The sequence below is a fragment of the Poromitra crassiceps genome, assembly GCF_964638095.1.
Source record: "Poromitra crassiceps genome assembly, chromosome: 27".
Lineage (NCBI taxonomy): Eukaryota > Metazoa > Chordata > Actinopteri > Beryciformes > Melamphaidae > Poromitra > Poromitra crassiceps.
The window spans coordinates 19349277-19375251 of NC_139650.1; the positions used below are offsets into that span (position 1 = coordinate 19349277).

At 45.0% G+C, this 25975-nt stretch overlaps 1 protein-coding gene across 1 annotated transcript in view; it reads right to left on the minus strand.

The window, feature by feature from the left end:
* Nucleotides 1-1550: 1550 nt before the first annotated feature.
* Nucleotides 1551-25975, minus strand: part of LOC310799084 (uncharacterized protein) — a 303168-nt gene continuing 278743 nt past the window's right edge. The window contains exon 14 of the mRNA XM_083661645.1: nt 1551-2304. Within this exon, the coding sequence (XP_083517771.1) occupies nt 1769-2304 (536 nt within the window). The 3' untranslated portion in view covers nt 1551-1768. The remainder of the gene's footprint in view (nt 2305-25975) is intronic.

The window sequence follows — 25975 nt, forward strand, 5'->3', positions numbered from 1 at the left end:
ACTTACCAGGTAGTTGCTTTCAGCAATTCCATGAATGATGAATGTGATTCTCAAAATGTTGACTACAAATACTCTAGCGTGGTGTTTGTTGTTTTTGATGTAATTGGGAAAGGCAATCGGCTGAAAGGGATAGGCACAAGAGTCAGTCTGTGGTGTCCCAGCTGAAGAACCAAAAGTCAGACAAATACTCTTCTAGCTGTTATAAATCAACTCAGAATATTTTAAAACTTACAGAACAGCTATAATATTATACAAATTGGACATTAAAAACGATGGGGACTGCCCATTTCTCCGACCTCTCTTTGTTCCGACCATTAGCGTTAACGTTTAAGGTTAACGTTAGGGTTAGGGTTAGGGACATTGAGTGGTCGGACTGGGTTATGGTTAAGGTTAGGGTTTTGGGTTAGGGTTTTAGGGGTTAGTGGTCGGAACAAAGAGACGTCGGGACAAAGAGAGGTTGGAAAAATGGTTCGGCACCAAAAACCATTACCTTCAGCTCCAAGCTATTTTTTTAAATTTTTGCCTGAAATGACATGCCCAAAGTTATTCAGTAATGGCTCCGGAAGTACAGGGCCCAGATGCACAATTCTGGTGTCTATGTATAGGTAACACCTTGAAAAATGTACTTCAAGTGGAAGTTTAGTGATAACATCTACCAGGACAGAAGTACTGCAGATAAACTGCAGCAGAAATTATTTTTTTTAGGTTCGCCTAAACAAAACTTACAATTGGAGTGTGAATAACATCAATAATACCATTTAGCAGTGGGCCACAAATATTTGGATCTGTTCTACATATTCTCAACTGCATCTCCTCCAAATTTGGTGTCATACAACTAAAGCATAACAGTTCTACAGCCATTTTAGTAAGAGTAGTTCCAGGCTGACTTCTATTTTACTGTTCAGGGAGGTTCCAAAATAGATGGCCCCCCAGAAGGGGTCTGAAAATTTGGCACCCTTCATTTTCTGTTTGTTTGGGCCCTATAGAAGCCAAAACAGCAAAAAAATCAATTTTGGCACAAAAATCCTACGGGAGCTGTTTTTTTGACATAGCATACCACACTATCTCTCTCCCTTTCCCTCTCCTCTCTCTCCCTCTTCCCTCTCCTCCCTCTCCTCTCTCTCCCTCTCCCTCTTCCCTCTTTCTCCCTCTCCTCTCTCTCCCTCTTCCCTCTCCTCTCTCTCCCTCTCCCCCTCTCCTCTCTCTCCCTCTTCTCTTTCCCCTCTCTCTCCTCTCCCTCCCTCTTCCCTCTCCTCCCTCTCCTCCCTCTCCCCCCTCTCCTCTCCCTCCCTCTTCTCTCTCAACTCTCTCTCTTCAAATTCAAATGAGCTTTATTGGCATGCCAAGTTACAAGCTGGTAGCTATTGCCTATATACATACAGTATGTGTGTGTGTGTGTGTGTGCTCTCTCTATTGTGCGCACACACACACACACACACACACACACACACACACGTGCGCACGCACACACATGTGTTACGGTGGATAGTAGGCTATTCGTTTTGTTTACTAATACCACTATTGGACACACACACAGAGTGAACAAAGTAAACACATTTATTAGAAAACAGGTTTGTAAACAGATAAAACCGTGTTTATTTAACATGTAACTCTGGGAAACGGTTCTAGAAAACATCAAAATGTTCAGCTTGGAACGATGAGATGAATAAAATACCAAATATAACAAAGATCAAAAGAAGGATATTTGAACCTGTACAGAGTGAAGCATCATGTCAGCAGCTGTGTATGGTCACAGTGTGTTTCTCTCTCACTCCTTTTTCTGACACAGAGACACTGAGGCATCATAAGACCTCAACCTAAACCCAGGGTAGAGAGGTTCAGTGAAGGGGGAGTTGAACGTGTGGAGATGAATCAGTTTGTCAGAGGAAACTGTGTAGAAGGACAGAGAGGCAGATTCAATATACACTGCGACTCTGTTAGAGACAGAGGAGGAGATGCGAGGTATGTCTGTGCGTCTGTTATTGTGCCAGGCAATGTAACTGTTATCAGAGCAGAGCAGACTCCAGGACTTTTCATTCCTTCCAAGCACACAGTCATCGCCCTCTCCTCTCCTGCTGATTCCTCTGTAAGTCACTCCTATATCAACCGTTCCCTTCCTCTCCACCTCCCAGTAACAGCGACCAGTCAGACCATCTCTACACAGCAGCTGTCTGTAGGAGTCAAATCTCTCTGGGTGATCAGGATATGGCTGCATCTCTTTCACCCTTGTCACCTTTCTGTTGTCTTCAGACAGGAGGATCTCTCTGTGTGCTGTGTTTGGGTCCAGTGTGAGTTCAGCGGCATCTGATGAGAGAACAAGACTCAATACAGTAATAATGCAGCTTCTCATCTATCACACCTGTTGTGTTTATTATTATTCTATTAATAACTTCACTCTTTATTATTCAACTGTTTCATTTGTGTGGCTCATTTGATTTTAAATTAATTTATTGATTTAAATCAAAATAAAAAGGATCGAGCTCTGATCGAGCTGGAAAAATCAAAAAGGTAATAAATGCGTTGGTGTCTGCGTAGTGCAGTGGTAGAATCCCTGCCTACCAACATAGGGGTTGCAGGTTCGAGCCCCCGTGTAACTTTACATGCACATTTGGCCGTGTCTGCGGGTGAGAAGCCAGATTAAAATTAAGGGCAGTTTTGTATCTATTCTTTCTTTATTGAGGGAGAGACAGAAGAGGAGTATGGGGGTCATACAGTGTCAGATGGATTGTAAATGGACAGATTATGATTCACAAATAGATAGTACAATCTGTAAACACACAACACGATCCACAAATGTGAAACACAACTCCCAAATATATTTGAGATCCACAAACACACACACCATGATCCACAAATCTGAAACACAACTCACAAATATATTTAAAATTCACAAACACATCATGATCCACAAATAGAATTCAGTGAATTTCTGTTTGTAGATTGTTTCTCATTTGTTTTATGAGTTAATGTACCGCTGTTTTATGGTGTAATTTTCTACTAATGCACTCTTCACAATTTGCAAACAAACACAGTCTAACTTGTATTTTCAAACCACTGTTTCCAGACACACATACAAATCATGTGCAATGCAGTGTGTCACAAAGTCACATGACAAGTTCATTTTCACAGGCTTACTTTTACATAGTATATATACAAGTATTTTAATTTTACTTGCATACACAGAGTGTTCTGTACTTTTTGCCTGCATACTTGCTTAATGTTTTTAATTCACTACTTGTACGACAATCTAATCCCAACCTGTGAGAGGCAGCATTGTGCCGCAAAGCGTCACTCTGCCGGAAATTCAACAAAAACACAGACGAAGAAGTTTGACTCTGCGCGCCCACTTCCTTTATCCTAACGTTAGCTAGGCTAGCTAGTAGCTACATCTACAGCCTACAGTACAGCCAGTCTCAGTCCCGACATAGATATAGATCTAATTTTCATGTTGGTAAGTCTAAATATTTTTTACTAACCTTGTCAATATAAGTTAGCATTACTTATGGGTCAAGAGTTGGGGAGAAATGGACAATTTGCGGAAAACAAGTCATCAACACAGGCCGAACACTGTTCTGTGTTCGGTCTGGTAATTTAGCTCTGAAAATCGGCTCTGAACTTACAGTTTTCGCCCAGCTAACCAAAATAATCCTGCCTGACTGCGTATTGTAATTGTGGATATTAGCTATGGTAACCTTAGTCAGTGACAGATATGTACAAAAATGGTTAAATTATTAATTAAATTAATGCTAACATTAGGCGCGCTAATTCGTTAGCGAATGTTGTGAAGCTATAATTAGCTGAATAAGTTACATACAAAATAGTTTTGGGACTCAATAAACATCATCAGTCATGAGCCATTGTTTGTTGGCATTCAGGGGAATGTATTGCAGTGGACACAGTCATGTTTACAGCATGTACCATGTTAGGAAAGATGCAAGCTCATGTAGCTAGCTAAATAAGCTAAGTCATCAATGCACACAATGAGAGCTGTACTGTATAGGGAGCCAAAGTGGTACAGTGCTTCAGTACCAGAGATTTTCATCCGCCATTTATTTACCCATAGGCATTTTGTAAAATGCTTATAAAAATAGTTTTACTTGGTCAAATCAAACGGTTCAGCTATATTTAGAATTGGGAGAGAACACAGAACATTTATCTCAGACCAAAAAAACAAAACAAAAAAACACTGAAAAAATATTAAATCAATTTTTTTTTTACGTTTTGGTCCAAGTGAAATGTGGGATTTTGCTCTTATGACCTCACTGATGACATAATCAGTGGGACTCTTATGACCACTTATGACATCACTGATTATGCCACAATGCCTCTGACATAATTGATGATGTCACAATTTATGACATCACTGATGATGTCATCAGTGGTACTACCAACATCAATATAGGTTTTGTTGTATGGTAATATGCCATAAAGGTTTGTATTGAAATTTGTAAAAATGTTTCCCCTCCTAATTTTTTCTGGCCTTGCGGGGGTCCTCTTTGGCCTGTACAATTGTAGGGGAAACACTGGTGTTTCAGATTATTGATCACTTCCATATTATGTTATTGTGCTTGGTTGCTACTACTACTTTGTAGAATAATGGTTACTCGCCCCCCCCCCCCCTAGATAATTTTGCCTTTTCTAGTCTTCTGCTTATTGTCTTATCTTGTCTCTTGTCTTGTAATATTGTCCATTAGACTCAAGACATCACCACAACACGCACTGATGTCCTGCAATGTCTGCCCTGTATCTTGAAGATGTTGCGGAGAGTTCTTCCTCAGCTGCTCTGTAAGTATAGTCATTCATAATGATCACATTATGTGCATCGTACACTGTACATCAGGACTTTGTCAGATCTCAGCTTCAGTTCAGTTTTCAGGAGAAAAAAACGGACTATCTGAAGTAATACACTGGAGCACTCATTCAGTCTGCACATTTTACAGGTGGTGACTCACGTTTCGGCAGGTGTCTGTCTCCCTCAAATCTTTTTCACAGTCTTCTATAAAGTTTTTTCAAAATTCTCCGCAATTGTACTTGTCCAATTCCCCCTGCTCTGCTGGTCATTGCTCCACCCTCTCTGCTGATCTGGGAAGAGCTGTAGAGTAGCACAAGCACATGACAGCGAGGTGTTTCACCGGCAGGATGTAGCACGTGGGAGGATCACACTATTCCCTCCAGTAGTGTCTGTATAGGAACAGCTGACCAAGCTGGAAGTACCACTGAATTGAACCCAGGACTTTGCGGTGATTTGACCCCAGACAGTCAGTCTTTTTGACTGAAAAAGACAGACACCTGCCCCAACTGTCAGGCACCCCCTACAATAAACGTGCAGACTGAGTGCTCCGGGTAGTATGTTTAAGCAAATCTAATAAAGTCCCATTCTCTCTCAGGAGGTGAATCTAAAGTTGCAGCATCAGAGTGGCCTTGGTGACTTAAAAGTCAAACCCATGGGCGAGTTTAGGTTTGATTCTGTCTGAGTGTATTTGCATCTTCCTGTCGGTCTGTCTATCTATGTAATATGTGTCTGTCTCTGTTTGTCTGTCTGGTTGTCTCAGTTTGTCCACTAGGGATGGGCATTTTAAGTAATTTAAATACTCGAGTACTCTTGGTCTATTATGAACGAGTAATCGCGTACTCACATGGGGGGAGTTAACCCCACCGCACGGTTGATTAACGATAAGCCATGTCACACACTCAAAAATCGTTATTACCTGAAATGAAACGATCCCGTCATATTTATTGTCTCCTTTGGATCATTAAGTTTCATCTGATGGAATCGTTTGATTCTCTCTGTCTCAGACGAGGATCAGGCTGAAGCTGACATGTGCACAAGGAGGAACTAGTTGAGGGGGGAGAAAGGCGCTGAGGAGGGCATGGAGCTGGACCACGGCCCCTCCACTGTGCCGGTCCCTGGACCTGACAAGCCGCCACCGGTCAAAAGAAAATGAGGGCGACCCCCGATGAACCCCCACAAACCTGCCCCCACCAAGTCTGGCAGGGTGACTACCGCCAAGCCCTCCACTATTCGTGGTTCGTACAAAGTCTTGAAAGTTTTGAAAATGCTTAAATATAACAGTCATGTGTTCAAGGTTAGGACTATGCTTGACTTTGAATATGCTCCTTTAAAAGTGCTTGATATTCAACATAATCTGATGTTTCATCTACACAGTCACTCAGTGAACCGAAAATATTTGAATAGTCATCATTTTATTGTCTCCTGGCGGCTCACACAAGACGCAGAGTAGGCCGGAGCTAGATTGACTGACATGGGCTCCGAGCATTTTTCCATTCCGCTCAGCTCCACGTCATGATGGTGACCATCTTATCTCAGCACTCTAAAGTGCTTGAATTTTACTCCTAAAAGGCTACGAACCCTGCTGGCATGTAAAATAAGAGGTTGCTTTCATGACTGTGAACATTTACCATAGATACTGTGGTTAACACATTTTTATGGAGTTTACAGACCCATTGATGCTACTGCATGTTTCTGAAAAATGGTGATGAGATTATCCACACCAGTATGAAGACTGTTTTATAACGATTACTTTTTCTGTTCATCTCACCGCCTGTAGGCAACGTGTACCTTGCCTGAAGTTCTGCTTATCTGGCTGCTGTTGAGAGGTCTCTGCCTGCATCACCTGTGGTTCATTGGACTGTTGCTGTGAGAGTTCGTCTGCCTGCATCATTCGTTGGACTGTTGCTGTGGAGGCCTACGCTAATCTGCTGTTCATCCAGTGGATGTTGAGAGACAATGGGAAATGGTCTGCCATCACTGTCGAAAATGTCTTCTAACCTCTTCAATTGTTGTCTGAGCTTCTCAATTCTGTGTTGTAACAATCATGTGCTGTAGTTTCCCCCACTACTGTTTCTATGTTCTACCAGTCTAGGTTTTACATTTTTTGAAAGGCTATTTTATTAAAAAAGAAAATGTGCTGTTGGGTCCATAACGGAATTGGCCCTCCTTGTTCAGCTGCTAAAATAAAAATAAAAATGCTGAAAATAAGAATGCTTCTGGTGCCTTAATTTAAGACAAATTCACTTATTTTCATTATGCTGATTGAAGAAATTATGTCTTATTGTAAGCTTTTTTGAGCTAATTATGCATCTTAGATTTAAGATAGAAATTCTCAAAGTCAGTGTTCTGCTCCTCCTAAATGTCGCATATAGACTTAGATACACAACAGTATTTATCTTTCAGTAAATGTAGTTTAGCACCACCTGGTGGCTGTGTTTATGTTAAGCTCAGGCTCTCAATAAAGTTTGTAAGTTTGAATCGGCCATTTTGTCAGACACCTCATGGCAAGAAGCATCTCCCATTCCTCTTCCATCTGCTTGTTTGTTCTTCAAGAAGCATAATCTGTAAGTTTATTTCATTATAATGTCAACATGCCTGTTAACACATTGAGTGCCAGCGACGCCATATGGCGTCAAGAGAAATTTACCGTACGCTGCCAGCGACGCCAAATGGCATCAATAACTCCAAATTCATATTTTGACGGGGGAATGTCGATCTAAGCCTCTTACATCGCCTCTTACAATATGGGAGCTGTTGAATGTGTCTAGCCTATTTTACAGAACCCTTAGGTGGCGACAGTGCCCTCCCGATTAGACAGAGGCCAGGAGAAAAGAGAGAAGAAGTCATGAGGAAACGGAAATCGCCATTGATATGCTTGAAGCATAACGTTACTTGGCTGTGCCTGTGAACAGCAGTCATCTGCTGCCACGGTTGAGCCCCATCCGTGTGCGCTGCGATGGTCCATCCATATGATTTAGTTGCCGACACGGCGACAGCGGCGTCTTTCTGAGGGGTTACATTGTTCTCGGCTGGGAGCCGAGGACACGCTATGAAGGAGCGGGGGATGCAGGCAGCGGACTTTTCAGTGTAGATCAAACAGAGCAAACCGCAGAGCAGAGACACTCGACTCCTCCCAAAACGGAGGAGGGGGAGGAGGGGGGTGGGCACGCAGGGCACTATACAACCATTGACACACACACACCCAGGCAGCAAGCAGCAGGCTCGAACTCAAAGCAGAATTAATTCTGTCGCCTTTCTAACATAAAGATGTGATTATCTTAGAAACTAATTTCATCATGCTCTTTTCGGTCGAAAACACTCTTTTTCAGAGGGGTGTATTTCCAAAATGGAACGGTTTATAAAAACAGTTTTTTTTTAAATGAAACAGAAGGGTTCAAAGTTTCATTGAGGCTATTGGTTGTCCGTATAAGAGGAACACAAAAAATGATATGGCTATATTAAAATGCATTGCGGCCTATGTGGCACAGTGCAGCACCTTTTGCCCAAGGGCCGTGGCACTCAAAGTGTTAACATGTCAGATTGTAAGAATGATTATGGTAAGCTGTTAATTTGATGTTAGATGCTTGTCATGTCAACTTCTCAGTGTTAATGACAATTACTTTGTGGTATGTAGACCTACAGTAAATCTATTTGCATACTTGATTTGTTTTGCTAGCTTTCATATTACATGTTAGCTTTGTTATGCTTACTACAGTTGCTATTTTCTTTGTATGGAAATATTATATTATTATATGGGACTTAATATGTCTCTCTTTGTATTGTTTTACAGTTTTACACCGCTTCCATTAAAACGCCTAAAGCCAGCTCCTGTCTTGGGTCCTTTATGGGAGAGTGTTTAGCTCGCTGCATAACTATGTACGCAAACGCATAGTGAGGGCAGAGGAGTAAAAAGATTGCCTTCACCTCAAGAACAGCCCCGCAAGCTGGAAAACCACTTCACTGTTGAGGACAACATGTCGGCAAATCATCACCCAGTGGGCTGCATGTCCGGTCAGAATGCAATTCACCTGAATCAAGACGCTCTAGCAAGCACAGTACCAGTACACGCTCTTCCAGAGTCAGTACAGCTGCTATAGAAGCACGTGCTAAAGCAGAAGCCGCACGTATAAAAGCTGCTTATGCAAAACGCCAAATAGAGATGGAAGTAGAGAAAACACGCATGGACGCCACATTAAATGCCTTGAAAGAGGAAGGTGAGGCTGAGGCTGCATTAGCAGTTGCAGAAGTGTTTGAAGCAGCCGCAGGTCTGCATAAACAGTCGACAAAGGAGTCTAGTCTCTTCATAGAAGCACAGGAGTCATTGCAGCGCACCAGTGACTATGTCAATGTACATTTCAATAACCAACAAGACAACACAATTAGTCAACACATGGACAATGAAGAAGCACAGACTGCACATGCTGCACAGCCCTCAGAGTCGTCTCATTTTCTGCAGACCGAGCACCCTCAAGATGATGTCCTCAGTGACAGTCAGGTTCACAATCAAGATGATACCGTACTTTCCCCTCAGACTGAGCATGCTACACAACCCGCACAGCATGATCATGTACTGCAACCCAGCTACCCTCAACATGTCCCCAGAGACAGTCGGAAGACATCACCATACAACCCCCGCAGATTGAGCATGCTACACAACCCTCTCAGCATGCTTATGTCCTGCAGTCCAACCACTCTCAACATGCCGTCTTCCGTGCCAGTAGGAGCCAACCTCAACATAACACCTTACCTGCCCTTAAAATGCCATAGGACAGAGGCCCCCAGACTATAAGACCCCCTCACCACCACATGAAAGCCTTTGATTCCTTTCCACCCCACCGCAGCTATAGAAGTGATCCACCACGTGTGCACACAACAAGATCATCTGATATGTCTGATCTCGCTGCTTACTTGGCTCGTCGTGACCTCATTCTATCGGGGTTAAAGATGTTCGACAATCGGCCAGAAAATTATCTCTCGTGGGAAAGTTGGTTTCTGTGGCGCCATAGAGGGATTAAACCTCAAACCCAGTGAAGAGCTAGATCTGCTCACCAAATGGCTCGGCGGAGAGTCGCTGCAACACGCAAAGCGGATCAGGGCAGTCCACGTCAGCTACCCAGAAACTGGTCTGAAAATGGTATGGCAACGGCTGGACAGAAGTTATGGCTCACCTGAGGCCATCGAATCATCTCTATTTACAAGACTAGAGAACTTCCCGAGAATTCAGAACAAAGACTACCAGCGACTTCAAGAACTGGCAGATTTAGTCCTTGAAGTTGAAGCAGCTAAGTGCGAAGGTTACCTACCTGGCCTTAGTTTCCTCGACACAGCTAGAGGAGTGAACCCCATTGTGGAGAAACTACCATACAACCTCCAAGAACAATGGGTGACCCGGGGTTCAAAGTACAAAAGGGAGTATCAGGTTCCATACCCACCCTTTTCAGTCTTTGTGGAGTTTATGCAAAATCATGCTGAAATGAGAATGGATCCCAGCTTTGCTTTCCAAGCTTCTAGCACTGCGTCTCAAAGAGTTGAGAGGCCTCCAGCAAAGCCATGGAGAATTAAGACCCCAATCTCAGTCAACAAAGTAGAAGTCAAAAACTCCTCACCAGACCCAGAAAACAAACTTCAAGAGGACCCTGACAAGCAGTGTCCAATTCACCGAAAGCCACACTCCCTCAAAAGTGCAGGGGTTTCAGGGAGAAACCGCTTGAGGAAAGAAAAGCATTTCTGAAAGAACATTTCATATGCTTCAAATGCTGCGCCTCGACGACCCATCAAGCTAAAGACTGTAAAGCTGACATCCACTGTTCAGAATGCAACAGTAACTGTCATGTTTCAGCTCTGCACGCTGGCCCACCCACCTGGGTGGCAAATGGGTCCACCTCACCTGCCACAGAGCACAGCGGGGAGCAAGTTCAACAGGGTTCAGAGGTAGCCACATCAAAGTGCACGGAGGTCTGCAAGGGGAGTTTTCAAGGTAAATCCTGTTCCAAGATAACGCTGGTCAATGTCTACCCTCAGGGACAACCTGACAAGAAGAGGAAAATATATGTGATGTTAGACGACCAGAGCAATCTCTCACTGGCAAAGTCTGCTTTCTTTGACATGTTCGGCATCCAAGGGAATGCTTCCCCTTATACCCTCAAGACATGCTCTGGCACAACAGACACAACTGGGAGAAGGGCCAACGGGTTTATGGTGGAGTCGGCTGATGGCAAATTGCACCTGCTACTGCCTACGCTCATAGAGTGTAACCTCATCCCCAACAACAGGGAGGAGATACCTACACCAGAAGCTGCAAGCTACCATGAACATCTGAAAACGATAGCCACCAAAATCCCACCGCTCGACCCCTCAGCAGAAATCCTCCTCTTCCTCGGTAGGGACATAATCCGAGCACACAAAGTCCGCAGTCAGCGCAATGGGCCACCCGATGCACCCTACGCCCAAAAACTTGACTTGGGGTAGGTTATCGTAGGTGGCGTCTGCCTCAAGGGAGCTCACAAACCAAATGTGAATGCCTTCAAGACCTGCATCTTGGAAAATGGACGGCCCAGCTTCTTCCGACCATGTGAAAGCAGCATACATGTGAAGGAGAAGTTCACAGATGAACAACAAAAACCTCTTCCTGAGAACCTAGGCAAACGTATCTTCTGTCATACGGTCGACGATGACAAACTCGCACCCTCAGTCGAAGATGAAACCTTTCTTCAGATTATGAACAAAGAGTTCACAAAGGACAACTCCAACAGTTGGGTGGGCCCCCTCCCAACAGTTGGGTGGGCCCCCTCCCATTCCGTAGCCCCAGACAGCGTCTGCCCAACAATCGGGAACAAGCCCTCAACCGCCTCATGTCCCTGCGCCGAACTCTGCTAAAGAAACCAGAGATGAAGGACCATTTTGTGGACTTCATGAAGAAAATCTTCAGCAATGGGCATGCCGAACCTGCCCCCACATTGATGCAGGACCAAGAGTGCTGGTACCTGCCAAGCTTTGGAATCTACCATCCCCAAAAACCGACACAGATCAGAGTCGTGTTCGACTCCAGCACACAGTGCAACAACATGTCTCTAAACGATGTGCTGCTTCGGGGTCCAGACCTGAACAACAGTCTGCTTGGGGTCCTTGTCCGCTTCAGGAATTAACCAGTTGCCATCATGTCTGACATTCAGCAAATGTTCCATAGCTTCTTGGTCCAAGAAGATCATCGCAACTACCTTCGTTTCCTGTGGTTTCGTGACCATAACCTCGATGGCGAAGTGGTGGAGTTTCGCATGAAGGTTCACGTGTTTGGCAACTGTCCCTCGCCCGCAGTGGCTATCTATGGACTCAAGAGGACTGCCATGGAGGGAGAGGGGGAGTTTGGTGCTGAAGCAAGACAGTTTGTAGTACGTCATTTCAATGTGGATGACGGATTAAAATCATTCTCCAGCGCAAATAAGGCAATTGAGGTGCTAAAAAGAACGCAAGACATGTTGGCTCAATCCAACCTCAGACTCCACAAAATTGCGTCCAACGATCCTGAGGTCATGAGAGCCTTCCCAGGAGAAGACCTGGCTAAAGGCCTACAAGACCTCGACATCGGTCAAGATTCCCCTCCCATGCAACACAGTCTAGGCCTTCGATGGGATCTATCAACAGACACACTCACCTTTCGTATAGCAGCCAGCGAAAAGCCCTTCATACGACGTGGCGTATTGTCGACCGTCAACAGCTTGTTCGACCCTCTGGGATTTGCCGCGCCCATCATCATCCAGGGCCGTGCTATCTTGAGAGAACTTACTGCTCATGCCTGTGAATGGGATGCTCCGCTTCCTAAGGAGAAACAGGAAGAGTGGCTACAATGGAAGAACTCTCTACAAGATCTTCAAGGATTGAAGATCTCCAGGATGTACACATCACTGCCAGTCTCAGTGGCTCATAAGAAAGAGGTGTGTGTCTTCAGTGATGCGTCCACCAAGGCAATCGCTGCGGTCGCATATCTCAAAGTGACAAATGCAGAAGGACAGAGTGAAGTAGGCTTCATTTTGGGCAAAGCGAAACTGGCTCCAAAACCTGACCTCACAATTCCTAGGCTCGAGCTTTGCACCGCTGTATTAGCAGTCGAGATGGCGGAAGTCATTCTGGAAGAGTTGGACACCGAAGTGGATAACGTAAAGTTCTTCTCTGACAGTAAAGTGGTACTCTGTTACATATCCAACGAGTCAAGACGATTCTATGTTTACGTGCACAACCGAGTCCATCGCATCAGACGGTCTACCAAAGCAAGCCAGTGGAACTATGTTCCTACTGATCTAAACCCAGCGGACCTTGCTACAAGGGCTATCCCAGCTAATCAGTTAGCTGTCTGTTCTTGGTTCACTGGACCTGCTTTTCTCACAGACATGCAAGAGAGGCAGCCGCCTGTAGAAGCGATTGAGCTTATTGATCCTGGAAAAGACGTGGAGCTACGCCCCACAGTCACTGCATGCACTACTAAACTCTTGATCAAGAAACTTGGCAGTGCACGCTTTGAGCGTTTCTCGAGTTGGTCATCTCTCTTGAGAGCTGTGGCTCGGCTCTCACACATCACCCAGTCGTTTGCCCAAGCGTAGAAAGACAGCACTTGCCATGGCTGGCATGCATGCAACAAATCTCTAACCAAAGAGCAACTCAAACGAGCCAAGGCTAAGATTATTGTCTGTGTGCAAAGAGAAGTATATGATGAGGAGATGGACTGCATTCAGGCGGGAAAGCCAGTTCCCAAACAAAGAGACACGCATGGCCTCCTCCGAGTGGGAGGTCGTCTCACAAAAGCGGAAATAATGTTTGATGAAACTCATCCAGTCCTTCTTCCCGCCAAGCAACATGTTTCTACTTTGCTAATCAGACACTTTCACGAGCAAGTTCACCACCAAGGCCGGCACTTCACTGAAGGAGCCAAAAGAGCAGCTGGTTATTGGCTGGTTGGAGGAAAGCGATCTATCAGCAGCAGACTCTATAACTGTGTGACTTGTCGCAAGTTGCGTGGTAAAAATGAAGAACAGAAGATGGCAGATCTGCCTGCCGACCGCCTAAGCACGGACCCCCCGTTCACTTATGTGGGGCTAGATGTGTTTGGCCCTTGGTCCGTGACGTCACGAAGAACCCGAGGAGGCCAGGCCAATACCAAACGGTGGGCGGTCATCTTCACATGTATGAGCTCACGGGCAATACATATTGAAGTATTGGAGTCGATGGACACCTCCAGTTTCATTAATGCCCTCAGGCGCTTCTTCGCGATCAGAGGCCCAGTGAAACAATTCAGGTCAGACTGCAGGACCAACTTCGTGGGGGCCTGCAAAGAACTCCAAATTGACTCCAAAGGCTGCAAAAACAAGCAGGTTGAGGTTTACCTGCAAGAACGAGAATGCACACGGCAGTTCAACCCGCCACATGCCTCACATATGGGCGGCAGCTGGGAGCGTATGATTGGGGTCACTCGCCGCATCCTGGATGCAATGCTCCTCAAACATGGAACTGCAAAACTGACTCATGAAGTTCTCACAACATTCATGGCAGAGGTCACAGCAATAGTGAATGCGAGGCCTTTAACCTCGGTCTCAACAGATGCAGAGCACCCAGTCATTCTCACTCCAGCTACATTGCTCACCCAAAAGATGGGTGTGCCTCTGTTACCCCGAGGCCAGTTTGATGACAAAGACCTCTTTAGACGTCAGTGGCGACAGAGTGTCTGCTAAATGACGAAATGTAATCTAAAGAGACACACATGGGCCCCACGCACACACATTCACACTCACACTGAGTAAACTGCATTGTTGAATGTAAAAAAAGCACTTCATGTGTATATATATATATTATTTTTTTTGTCATTTGTATCATAACGAATAGTATTTACATGTCTGATGTCAATACAGTTCAAAATAAAAGAATTGAGAGCGAGATCTGACTGAGATTGTCTTCTTTACAAAAATGCCTTTTTCTCCTATTTGCCTTCTCAAAGAGACCTTTTTGGTGAAAACAGGGTGTATATAAATGGCTATAAGTAGAGTACAGAACATGCTAAAAGCTCACTTTTTTTTTCCTGGTGAACCCAGAGACGTACATCTTCATTTTGAGGTATTGCAAATCACTCTGGTGCTAATAGATAATTTACTGTGGGTCTTGAAAGATGACCAACAATTATGAAAATCTTTGGCCTGTGCTAAATATTGGCAGTCCTAAACTGGCCCTGAATGAGTTAAACAGTATAATTACAATATTGATGCATCACATCTTACCTATAATAGTAGCTGAGACCAAAGCCGTGTGTATCTGAGATTGCTCCCTTAGGTGATTATTAAGTCTGTGTCTGTCTAAACTCGCGTCAACAGGGGGCTCTCTAGAGAGACCGGACCGGGTAACCCGGAAGTGAAACGCGGAAGTGAAACGCAGCTGCCTGCCTACGCCGTTCGCGCTGCCTAGCAACATAGCATAAACATTGTGAACGCCACGCATACTCTCGGGAACATCTCTCGTTATATTCTAACAGGTTTTTTGGAAGTTATTTTGTGGTTATGGCCGAAGTGGCTGCTGCAAACCGTTTCATTTCACTTCCTGATCTGCCCTGGCTACAGACAGACTAGCACTGGCCGATTCACTCGGGGTTCAAGCGAGACTACTCTGCGTTGGTCTCGTCGACTATTAGAGGTAAGATGTGATGCATTGATATTAAATTTATACTGTTTAATAACAATTGAAAAAGTTGCTTGTAGCTGCTTTAAATAACACAGTTTTCATTGCTTGTATTAAGCAGAACTTCCTTAAATGTAAGCATTTTTGTCTAGTTTTAAGGCCCAGTATGGTCTTTCAGTGGCTAGAATTCTTTGCTAGTTTTAAGAATTCTAGTCAAGCAAAATTTGCTCACCCCATTGGCAGAATTGTTTGCTTGATATAAGAAAATTTGTCTAGATTTAAGACTATTTTGCTTGTTTTAAGTAGGGCTGTTTTTGCAGTGTGCTCAATCGCCGTCTCGTAGGCTACTGCATTAACAGTCATGGCACAATCCCCTCAAGCAAGTCAAAAATGGAGAAAGAAAAGAAACATTGTGGGCTTTGTGTTTATTAGGGTATGTGCAATAAGCTTTCAGTGTGTGTTCCACCGGCGCACAATGGCACATGGCCAAAACACACCGAAATAAAATCTGAAATGAATTCCACTCTGCAAAGGATATCAAATTTCAAATGACTGGCTATAGCATTGTTGTCAGAGAAGATAGTATTAAAATCTGCCTTGGATACCTCGTTATTTGGCGCTATATAAATAGAAAATTGATTGATTGTTGGTTGATTGATTCACTTTGATGTCTCTGAAATGCATATAGGCCTACATCGTGATTATTTAATGACTTTACAATGCTTACAGTAGCCTAATATATTACATGTTCTTTTAAAACATAGACTACATCATTTAACACGTTCACTGCCGTCGACGAGTTAACTCGTCAAAAAAACAACAACGGTTGACTGCCGTCGACGAGTTAACTCGTCAAAAAAAAAAAAAAAATTGACGGTGGGACGTGGATCAAACCCTTTTACATCTCCTATAAAAATATGGGAGCTATTGAATGTGTATAACCTATTTTACCGACCCACTAAGTGGCGACAGTGCTCTTCAGACTAGAGAAAGCCGAGCAAAAACAGCAGGAAAAAGCGTGAGGAAACCATTCTCATGAAAATGGTTTGGCGAAAACGCTTTCGCGCTGGGAGCTGGCGCACAACGGTGGGGGATTCCAAAAATAGACTCTGGGTGCAACACACTTTGAAACACGTAGCAGAAAGCCCAGAATCGCACGCAGCTTCATCCCAGCTCACAACCGAAACCCCAGAAACGAACGAGCCCGATTCAGACTTGCCCGACGAGCGGCCGCCAGGCAGCAGAGACTCGCCTGTGACACACGCTGCAGCCACCAGAGACACACCCACGGAGGGAGGAGTTTGAAGGAGAGGCGGGTGGGGGTGCTGTTATTTTGGAGGAAATTACTGTTCAGAACTATTGTTTAGATGTCTGATGTCTCACTGATGCCAAAAATAAATGGTTAAAGTGACTGTTCTGCCTGTTCTATCGAATTTCACAAAAAGGCATTTATCTCAGCTTTCCTTCTCAGACGCTGAAACCATGCTGTATTCAACTGCTAATGCCTACATAACAGAACATGATAAAAACTAACTCTTTTAGACAGAGAAAGCACACATTCTATTAGTTCTTTTGAGATTTAGTGTTCACAAAGTCCTAGCAGAAAATAATCCTCGGCTCTTGAAAGATGAGCCAGAATCCTCAAAAAAAAACCTTGGCAGAAGCTACCTACTGTATTGGAAAAACTGTTGGCAGTGAATGTGTTAAGAAAGTAAACTGTTGGCATATTTCTAAATATAGGCCTATTCCAATATGTTCTGCATGTAAAAAGTACAACAACATTTTTTCTTGGTTTCCCGTCATTAATTTACCAGAAAATTGAATGCTGTTACCCGGGATTAAACTCTAGTGTGTGTCTGTCTATGTGTGTGTGTGTGTGTGTGTGTGTGTGTGTGTGTGTGTGTGTGTGAAGCTGTATTTGATCGATGAAAGCTGCTGGATGAGGGATCAGGCTGTTTGGAACAAACCGCTTCACAGCTTCTGGAGGAAACTGCTGTTGGTTTTAAACAGAGCTCAATGTGAAACCACACCCTCTTTGACCTCTAACTGCTCCTTCATACTTTAACACTCCATTTAAACTTTCAACGAGTCAGCACTTTTAGGACTTTATCACATTATCTCAGCTTTAATTTATCTGTTGTACTCTTTGAGAAATCACAGTTTATGTTTGATGCTTTTTTTCAGCCTTTATAATGGGACCAGCCTTGAGTGTGTCTCACATAGCAGGCTGTACTTTAGACTAAATCCACACAAAACTATGACAGTTCACACAACTCTAACACAACATACATATATTATACATCAAACCCTTGAGCTACTTCTGCTCTCACTCACCAAGTCAAAATATAAGTGATGTGATGGATAGTTTTTGAGATATTAACGTTTGTTTGGCACAACTCATACTAGTTAACCGAGTGTGACTAAGTGCTGTTTTTGTTGTTGTGATGTCATGCTGATTCGTCCTATATGAATAAAGATATTTATTAGTAGTAGTAGTAGTAGTTGTAATATTATATTACTATTTGAGGGTTTTTTAAATAAGTGGGTCTTTACATTTCTTTATGAAGTTATAAACCTGAGAGAGAGACAGAGACAAAACAGAGAGATTTGGAGAGAGAGCGAGGACACAAGCTACCACTGTGCAGGTGTAGACTGTGGTAAGAAGTGGTCTCAGCTCGTCTAAACACAGTTGTTTGTTCTCATCTGTACGATGGCAGTGTGTCAGGATTTTCCATGGACACCTACTTTCAGAGCAGCATGCCCACGGGTGCATTTGGGAGCACAAAGCTGCTTGCTATCTTCACGGCACCGGGCGCACGGCCTGCAGGTGTGCAGGTGGATGATAAGAAAGAGAGCCAGCACAGACGCAAATGCTACCGCAGATGCCTTCTGCACCGGTGTACGCTATAGGGCCCCAACGCTTTAACGAAACATGTCCTGCTAACACTAAACTAGCAAGAACTCGTAATCCATTCATCACATCCCACCAAAAGTAAGACACGTTGAGCAGTGTTGCTGGAACACACCCAAACTACCACTAGTGGGTGCTAAAAATGCATAAAGATCATATCGTTATCTCTATTTCTCCATCTCTATATGGGTGTCTTTCTACCTACAGTATAGTAATGTTTTGTCTCTCTGTCTGTCTTTTCAAATTGTGCCTGGATGTCTCAATTGCCGCTTGCAGCTGTATTTTTTGACTTGAACTTTTCTCTCTTAGAAAGTCCCTCAGGAGGGTTAGGGTTATAAATAGTCGCTTTCACACCGGCCTTGAAAGCCGGAAAATGCACAGAAAATGGGATCTGCGCCTCCGATGTGAAAGTTGTGAAAGCGGGTTGGTGGGTAATTGTTGTACGGCTTTCATTCTGCCAGTGGACCTAGTCACAGCGCCGGGTTACCCGGCAACCCGCCTCCACCTGAAAGCGTAGGAGCGGCAACACGGAACGGTGCGAATGGTCAGCTCATTCATAAAAATAAATACAGGGGAAACCACCTCATGCAGCAAGAAAGGCATAAGTGAAAGTAAAAAAAGTAGCGTATACAATCATGACTGCAGGGGCGCCAAGAGGAATGCTCTGTGCCTAGTAAGTAGGTTAGGCTTTATGCTCAAATTATGGTGACATTAGTAGGTAAAATTAACGGATAATAAGCTTCAGAGGACTATAGCTGTCTGTGGCGAGTTGGTCTGAGGATATTCCCTCTGGAAACCAGCTCCAGAACTGCAATCTGTCTAGCTAGCCAGTTGTGCGTTCCCTTACAAAAATGACTAACGTTATAGTAGTCATGTGCATTTATAGCCTATACTATTCCCCCGACGAACGTTATGCAGACTGCAGCTGTTTGATATGCGGGCGTCATCTTTCAGAACGGACGCTAATTAGGCTACTTCATGGGAATAATTTGCTTTACAAAAAACTGTAACCAAAAGATAAGAATTAGCTTTTTCTTTTTCGTTCATCATACAGTAGCCTAGGCTACACTAACCTATGAAAATATTCATTTGGGCAAGGAGGAGCTGGGTGGAAATGCCTCTGCTCGCCTTTCAATCTGGGAGGGGTGGCTGTCACCTGAAAGCACACCCCAGGACGAGAATGTGGCAGTGCTGCTTGGCTGTGTGTGGAAGCAATTTCTGTGGCGAGGCTGCCGGCTTTGCGGGCCTTCTGAACTGCAATTTCGCGCGATCTGTGTGTGAAAGCGGCTTATGGTTATAAGTCATAATGGTTATAGGCACACACTACATTTCTAGTGAGCCTATCACAGCTGCTTTCACATTAAGGGCCCTATCTTCCCCATGGCCTTAGACGCTAAACTGCCGTTAAACGCAAAAAAACACGCTTTGCGCCTGACTCGGGAAGATAGCATCATGTTTTTAGGCCCCGAAATGCACTTTACGGCGAAGAGGCATGGCGCAGTGCCAGAATAGGCCAGAATGGGCGTTTCGGCCTTAAATACCGGCCTAACGCTATCTTCCCCCCTGGTGTTGATTTAGCGCTTAGCGCTTTTCAAACCCAGGCCTTATTCGGTGCGCTGGGGATATTACTGTGAGTAATTACACGCAGCTCTCCTCTGCTGATCTCACTCTCTCTCCCCCTCTCTCTCTCTCACACTCCCTCTCTCTCTCGCACGCCAGACAGGCACAAAGACTGATGAAAAAAAAAGTTGTTATACCGTAGTTTTGTCTCTCATTCAGTGGGGGAGAAGAAAAGGTAGCGAGAGAAAACAATAGCATTCTGCCCAAACTTTCACCAATCTAATCTCATCATGACATCCAGGGATAGGCTTTATTTTTCTAGCCGATGCGTTTAGAACATTCTTTTCACTTCGATCTTGCTATAGTGTAGCGTATTTACATGCTTGCTGTATTTAAACTGCAGTGAGATTTGAGGAGCATAATAATATGGAATAATATATATGGAGACAGACGGGGATGAAATAGGGAGGGGGGGGGGCTCAGAGCGCTTTGGTCGGGCTGGACTGGATCGCTCCGTGGAATTGGAACATGAAAAGAAGAATGTCATTGCGTAATTGCAGTTCACCAATGACCAGAGTTCAGAGTTCTGTGCGCAGGCGTCGACCAGGACGGTCGCTTGTTGTGGTAGCTCGCTCGGTTTTCGTGCTCTTTGTACTTATATTATTATGATCGCTCTTTTTCTGACACTTAACGTGTGTATATATTGTGTAAATAGTGTATCCGTTGGTAACCATGTGGTTCAGTGGAATTTTTATCTTATTTTTGACCGGTTTACTCCTCTTGGAATGTATCGCATGGGGACATCAGCTGGCGCCAACACATGGGGCTATTGTGTACAGCAGAGAACAGCTGTTGGCGCTCCGCTCGCCGGCTGGCAATGCGGTCTCTGCGCCGCTGATCCCAGAGGAATTAATAAGAAACACACGACGAGGAAGGAGAGGGGGAGGCAGGAGAGCGAGACAGAGGAAAAACGAAGCCAGGAGAGAACGTAGAAGATTCAAACCAAGTCTCCCCTCGCTGATTATGGGCAATGTTAGATCGATAGCAAATAAGATGGAGGAATTAACCGGAAATGGCGAAGACCCAGAGGGAATTTCGTGAGTGCAGCATAATGTGTTTCACGGAATCCTGGCTAAATAAAGATATTCCGGACAATAACGCATCAATTGATGGCTTCCAGAGGATCCGAGCGGTCCGGGATAGCACCTTGTGCGGTAAGAAGAAAGGAGGTGGCCTTGCCATTCTTGTAAACAATAGATGGTGTAATCCGGCTCGTATCAGCATTAAGGAACGCTGATGCTCCCCGGACACGGAGCTATTAGCTGTGGGGCTCCGGGCATATTATTTACCAAGGGAGTTCTCGCATGTGATTGTAGTGGCGGTTTACATCCCACCTTCCGCTAATCCGATATCAGCGTGTGACATTATCCACAATGCCATTGCTGGACTCTAGACTAAGCATCCGAGTGCATTAGTACTGATATCGGGGGATTTTAATCACGTGACTATGAAGAAGACACTGCCCAACTTTAAACAGTACGTGAGCTGTAGCACTAGGGGCGACAGAACAATAGATTTGATGTACGCGAACGTGAAGGATGCCTACTCCTCGTCACCCCTCCCCCCGCTTGGCCGCTCTGATCACAATCTGGTCTACCTCAAATCCAGCTATACCCCGATGGTAAAAAAAAACTGCCTGTGACCTCCAGGACAATGAGGCTATGGTCAGATGAAGGAACGGAGGCTCTTAGAGCCTGTTTTGAGGTGACAGACTGGCAGGCACTCTGTGACCCACATGGCGAGGATATTGATGGGATCACAGAGTGCATTACTGACTACATTAACTTCTGTGTGGATTGCAACATACCCACAAAGGAAATAAAATGTTACCCTAACAACAAGCTGTGGGTAACTAAAGACATCAAGGCCATCTTGAACGCCAAGAAAAGAACATTTAGGTCGGGGGATACAGATAGGATCAGAGCCATCCAGGACACTGAGCTGAAAGTGAGCATCAGAGTGGCAAAGGAGGACTACAGGTCGAAGCTAGAGGCGAAGCTCCAAGAGAACCATATGAGAGAGGTGTGGAGGGGTGTGAAAGCCATCACGGGCTTCAATTGTGCTGGTTGTGGGGGGGTGGAGGGGGGGGGGGGGTTTGATCGGGCCAACAAATTGAATCTGTTGTTCAATAGATTTGATACAGCTGGCCCGGGGGCCCCCTCCCCCGACTCTCCTGACTGCAGCATACAAACAGCAGCCCCCACCACACAGCTCTCCCCCCCCTCCCTCTGGCTCTGGCTGATGGCCCTCCAGACGTATCACCTTCACCTTCCCCTCCCCCTCATCCCCCCCAGGCTATACCCCGTCACCCAGAGACGAGGCTACACCCCCCCTCCCCCCTCAACGGGCTTCAGAGCTGATGATGCCACCCCCCCCCCCCCCCACCCACGCTGACCATCACAGCGTCCAGGTGAGGAATCAGCTTATGAGGCTACGCACTAGGAAAGCAGCTGGCCCGGATGGCGTTAGCCCCATGGTGCTGAAAGCCTGTGCCCCCCAGCTGTGTGATGTGCTACAGCTGATCTTCAACAAGAGCCTGAGTCTCCAAAGGGTCCCCGTGATGTGGAAAATGTCCTGCATCGTTCCTGTACCTAAAAAGCCAAGACCCAGTGGCTCCAACGACTACAGGCCGGTAGCTTTGACGTCCCACATCATGAAGACCCTGGAGAAACTCGTCCTGGAGCAGCTCAGGCCTATGGTCAAACCATCCCTTGATCCCCTCCAGTTTGCCTACCAGCCCCGACTGGGAGTGGAGGACGCTATCATCTACCTGACCAACCGCGCCTACGCCCACCTTGACAACCCAGCCAGCACTGTGAGAGTCATGTTATTCGACTTCTCCAGTGCTTTCAACACCATCAGACCGGCTCTACTGGGTGAGAAGCTGACGGCGATGCGGGTGGATGCCCCCCTGGTGGCCTGCATTGTGGACTACCTGTCTGGCAGACCACAGTATGTGGGCCTGCAGAACTGTGTGTCAGACAGAGTGGTCAGCAATACGGGAGCACCACAGGGGACGGTCTTCTCTCCCTTCTTCTTCACCATCTACACCACGGACTTCACCTACCAGACAGAGTCTTGCCACCTTCAGAAGTTCTCTGACGACTCTGCGATAGTGTGATGTATCAAAGATGGCGACGACGATGAGTATCGGGATGTGGTGGCCAACTTTGTCACCTGGTGTGAGCAGAACCACCTGCAGCTCAATGTATCAAAGACAAAGGAGCTGGTGGTGGACCTGAGGAGGGTCAAGGCTCCGGTGACCCCTGTTTCAATCCACGGGGTCAGTGTTGACATAGTGGAGGATTACAAGTACCTTGGAGTGTACATTGACAATAAACTAGACTGGGCTAAGAACTCTGATGCACTCTACAAGAAGGGGCAAAGCCGTCTCTACTTTCTGAGACAGCTGAGGTCCTTCAACGTCTGCCGGACCATGCTGAGGATGTTCTATGAGTCGGTAGTGGCTAGTGCCTTCCTGTATGCTATTGTGTGCTGGGGCAGCAGGCTGAAGGCAGCGGACGCCAACAGACTCAACAAACTGATCCGTAAGGCCAGGGACATTGTGGGGCTGGATCTGGGCTCTCTGACTGCGGTGTCAGAGAAGAGAACGTTGTCCAGGCTACGCTCCATCATGAGCAATGACTCGCACCCACTTCACGGCGTGCTAGTCAAACATAGGAGTACATTCAGTGAGAGACTGATTCCACCTAGATGCAATACGGAGAGGCACAGGAAATCATTCCTGCCTGTGGCCATTGGTCTATTTAATGCCTCTCTTAAAAGAGCACCTCGGAGACGCTCAGTCTCCCTGAGACTGAGCCAGCCGATAGGTTAACTGTGCCTGGCTGAGCCATGTGTAACGTATAGGGCAAGCCGACCTAATATAAGTCCAGTGTGCAATAAAGATAATTGGCACATAATGTATACTTACTCTACATATTTTGCTTACTTTAGACGTATTCTACTTATTTCTTGCTTCTATCGCATTTACTACTGTTTACTCTATGCTATGTTGTGTTCTTATTAGTGGCCGGGCCAGCGAAGCGCCAGGCCACTGCTTGTATTTGCCTGTATTATTATTATTATTATTATTATTATTCTTTATCCTCCTGGGATCACAAATACAACCTAATTGCCAAAGGTAATTAAGGTAATTAGGCTACACACGGGGCTAGAATTCAACGTTTTGATGCACTGTGGGCTCAATTTTTGACCGATCGAAAATCTGGTTTGATACTTTTGTGTAGAACAGTCTAACGATGCAGATACTGAAGTTTGGTGTCGTTTGAAGAAAAAATGTGGGAGGAGTAGGGTTTAATCGTTTTTGCAGTTTTCGATCGGTCAAAACCAAACTTTGCACAAAGGTCCAGTCCCATGCCAAACGTCTTTGACACAAATTTGGGGCCAATAGTCCTAACGGTGGCACTACAGCGACCATCTAAAGTTTAAAACTTAAAAAATTCATAAAAAATCTGGTGAGATGATATGAGATGATATAAATATTATTCTTCATCCTCCTGGGAAGTTCGACTTCCCATGGATGAAAACTAACCAAACTTTGCACAAAGGTCCAGTCCCATGCCAAACGTCTTTGACACAAATTTGGGGCCAATAGTCCTAACGGTGGCACTACAGCGACCGTCTAAAGTTTAAAACTTAAAAAATTCATAAAAAATCAGGCGTACGTGCTACGGCTTTGCAACTTTCACCGAAATGTGCGCCTAAATGAGGGGAAGCTTTTGTACAATGCAACCTATGGCCAATTATGAAGTCTAAAGACCGCAAAACTGCAAAAACTGCAAAAACGATTAAACCCTACTCCTCCCACATTTTTTCTTCAAACGACACCAAACTTCAGTATCTGCATCGTTAGACTGTTCTACACAAAAGTATCAAACCAGATTTTCGATCGGTCAAAAATTGAGCCCACAGTGCATCAAAACGTTGAATTCTGGCCCCGTGTATAGCCTAATTACCTTAATTACCTTTGGCAATTAGGTTGTATTTGTGATGTCATCAGTCAGTCAAGCAATTGTGATGCCATCACTAATGTCACTCGAGCAATTGTGATGTCATAATATTTTTTTTCCCCATTGACTTGCATGGGGTTTCGAAAAATCTTGTTACATTTGGCAATTAGGTTGTATTTGTGATGTCATCAGTCAGTCAAGCAATTGTGATGCCATCACTGATGTCACTCGAGCAATTGTGATGTCATAATATTTTTTCCCCATTGACTTGCATGGGGTTTCGAAAAATCTTGCAGTAAATTAGCTGTAATTCAGAAACCATAACAGCTACAGCTACGAAACTTGGTAGGGAGGTGCACAGAGGGGCCTTATACTATACACGAAAGAAATACACAAATTGAGCAGATGGTGGCGCTATAATAGCCCTCTTTACAGCCTGCGCTCGGCCCCTAAGGAGGATCTGCAGTCCTCTTCGGCCGAGCTCGTGTTGGGCCAGCCACTAAGAGTCCCTGGGGAGCTATTGTGATGTCATGTCATAAGTGACATCATATGTGGTGTGATGTCACTCCTTTGCATCGACTTCCACACTACGGCAATTGGGTTGTATTTATGATGTCATCAGTCAGTCAAGCAATTGTGATACCATCACTGATGTCACTCAAGCTATTGTGATGTCATGTCATAAGTGATGTCACAAATCCTTTCTGGTTGACGCTATATAAGTGGGAACAGTATATCTTTCCATGTAAGGTCCCGGGTCCCATTAAAGAGCTCCAGTAAGCACTCGTCAAACCTGCAGCGTAGTCCCCAAGAAATACAAACTCCCCAGGTGACTATCAATCGCTCAGCCTCCTTCTCCATCTAACATCAACACCGCAGCAGCAAGAAGGGAATTCTGGTGAGATGCCTCGCAACAAAAAACGCCATCAGATGATCAAGAAGCTCCATGCTGCAAGGAAATCAGAAAAAGCTGGTGCTAACACTGCAATTGCTGAACAAATCCATATCAACAATTCCCCAGATCGA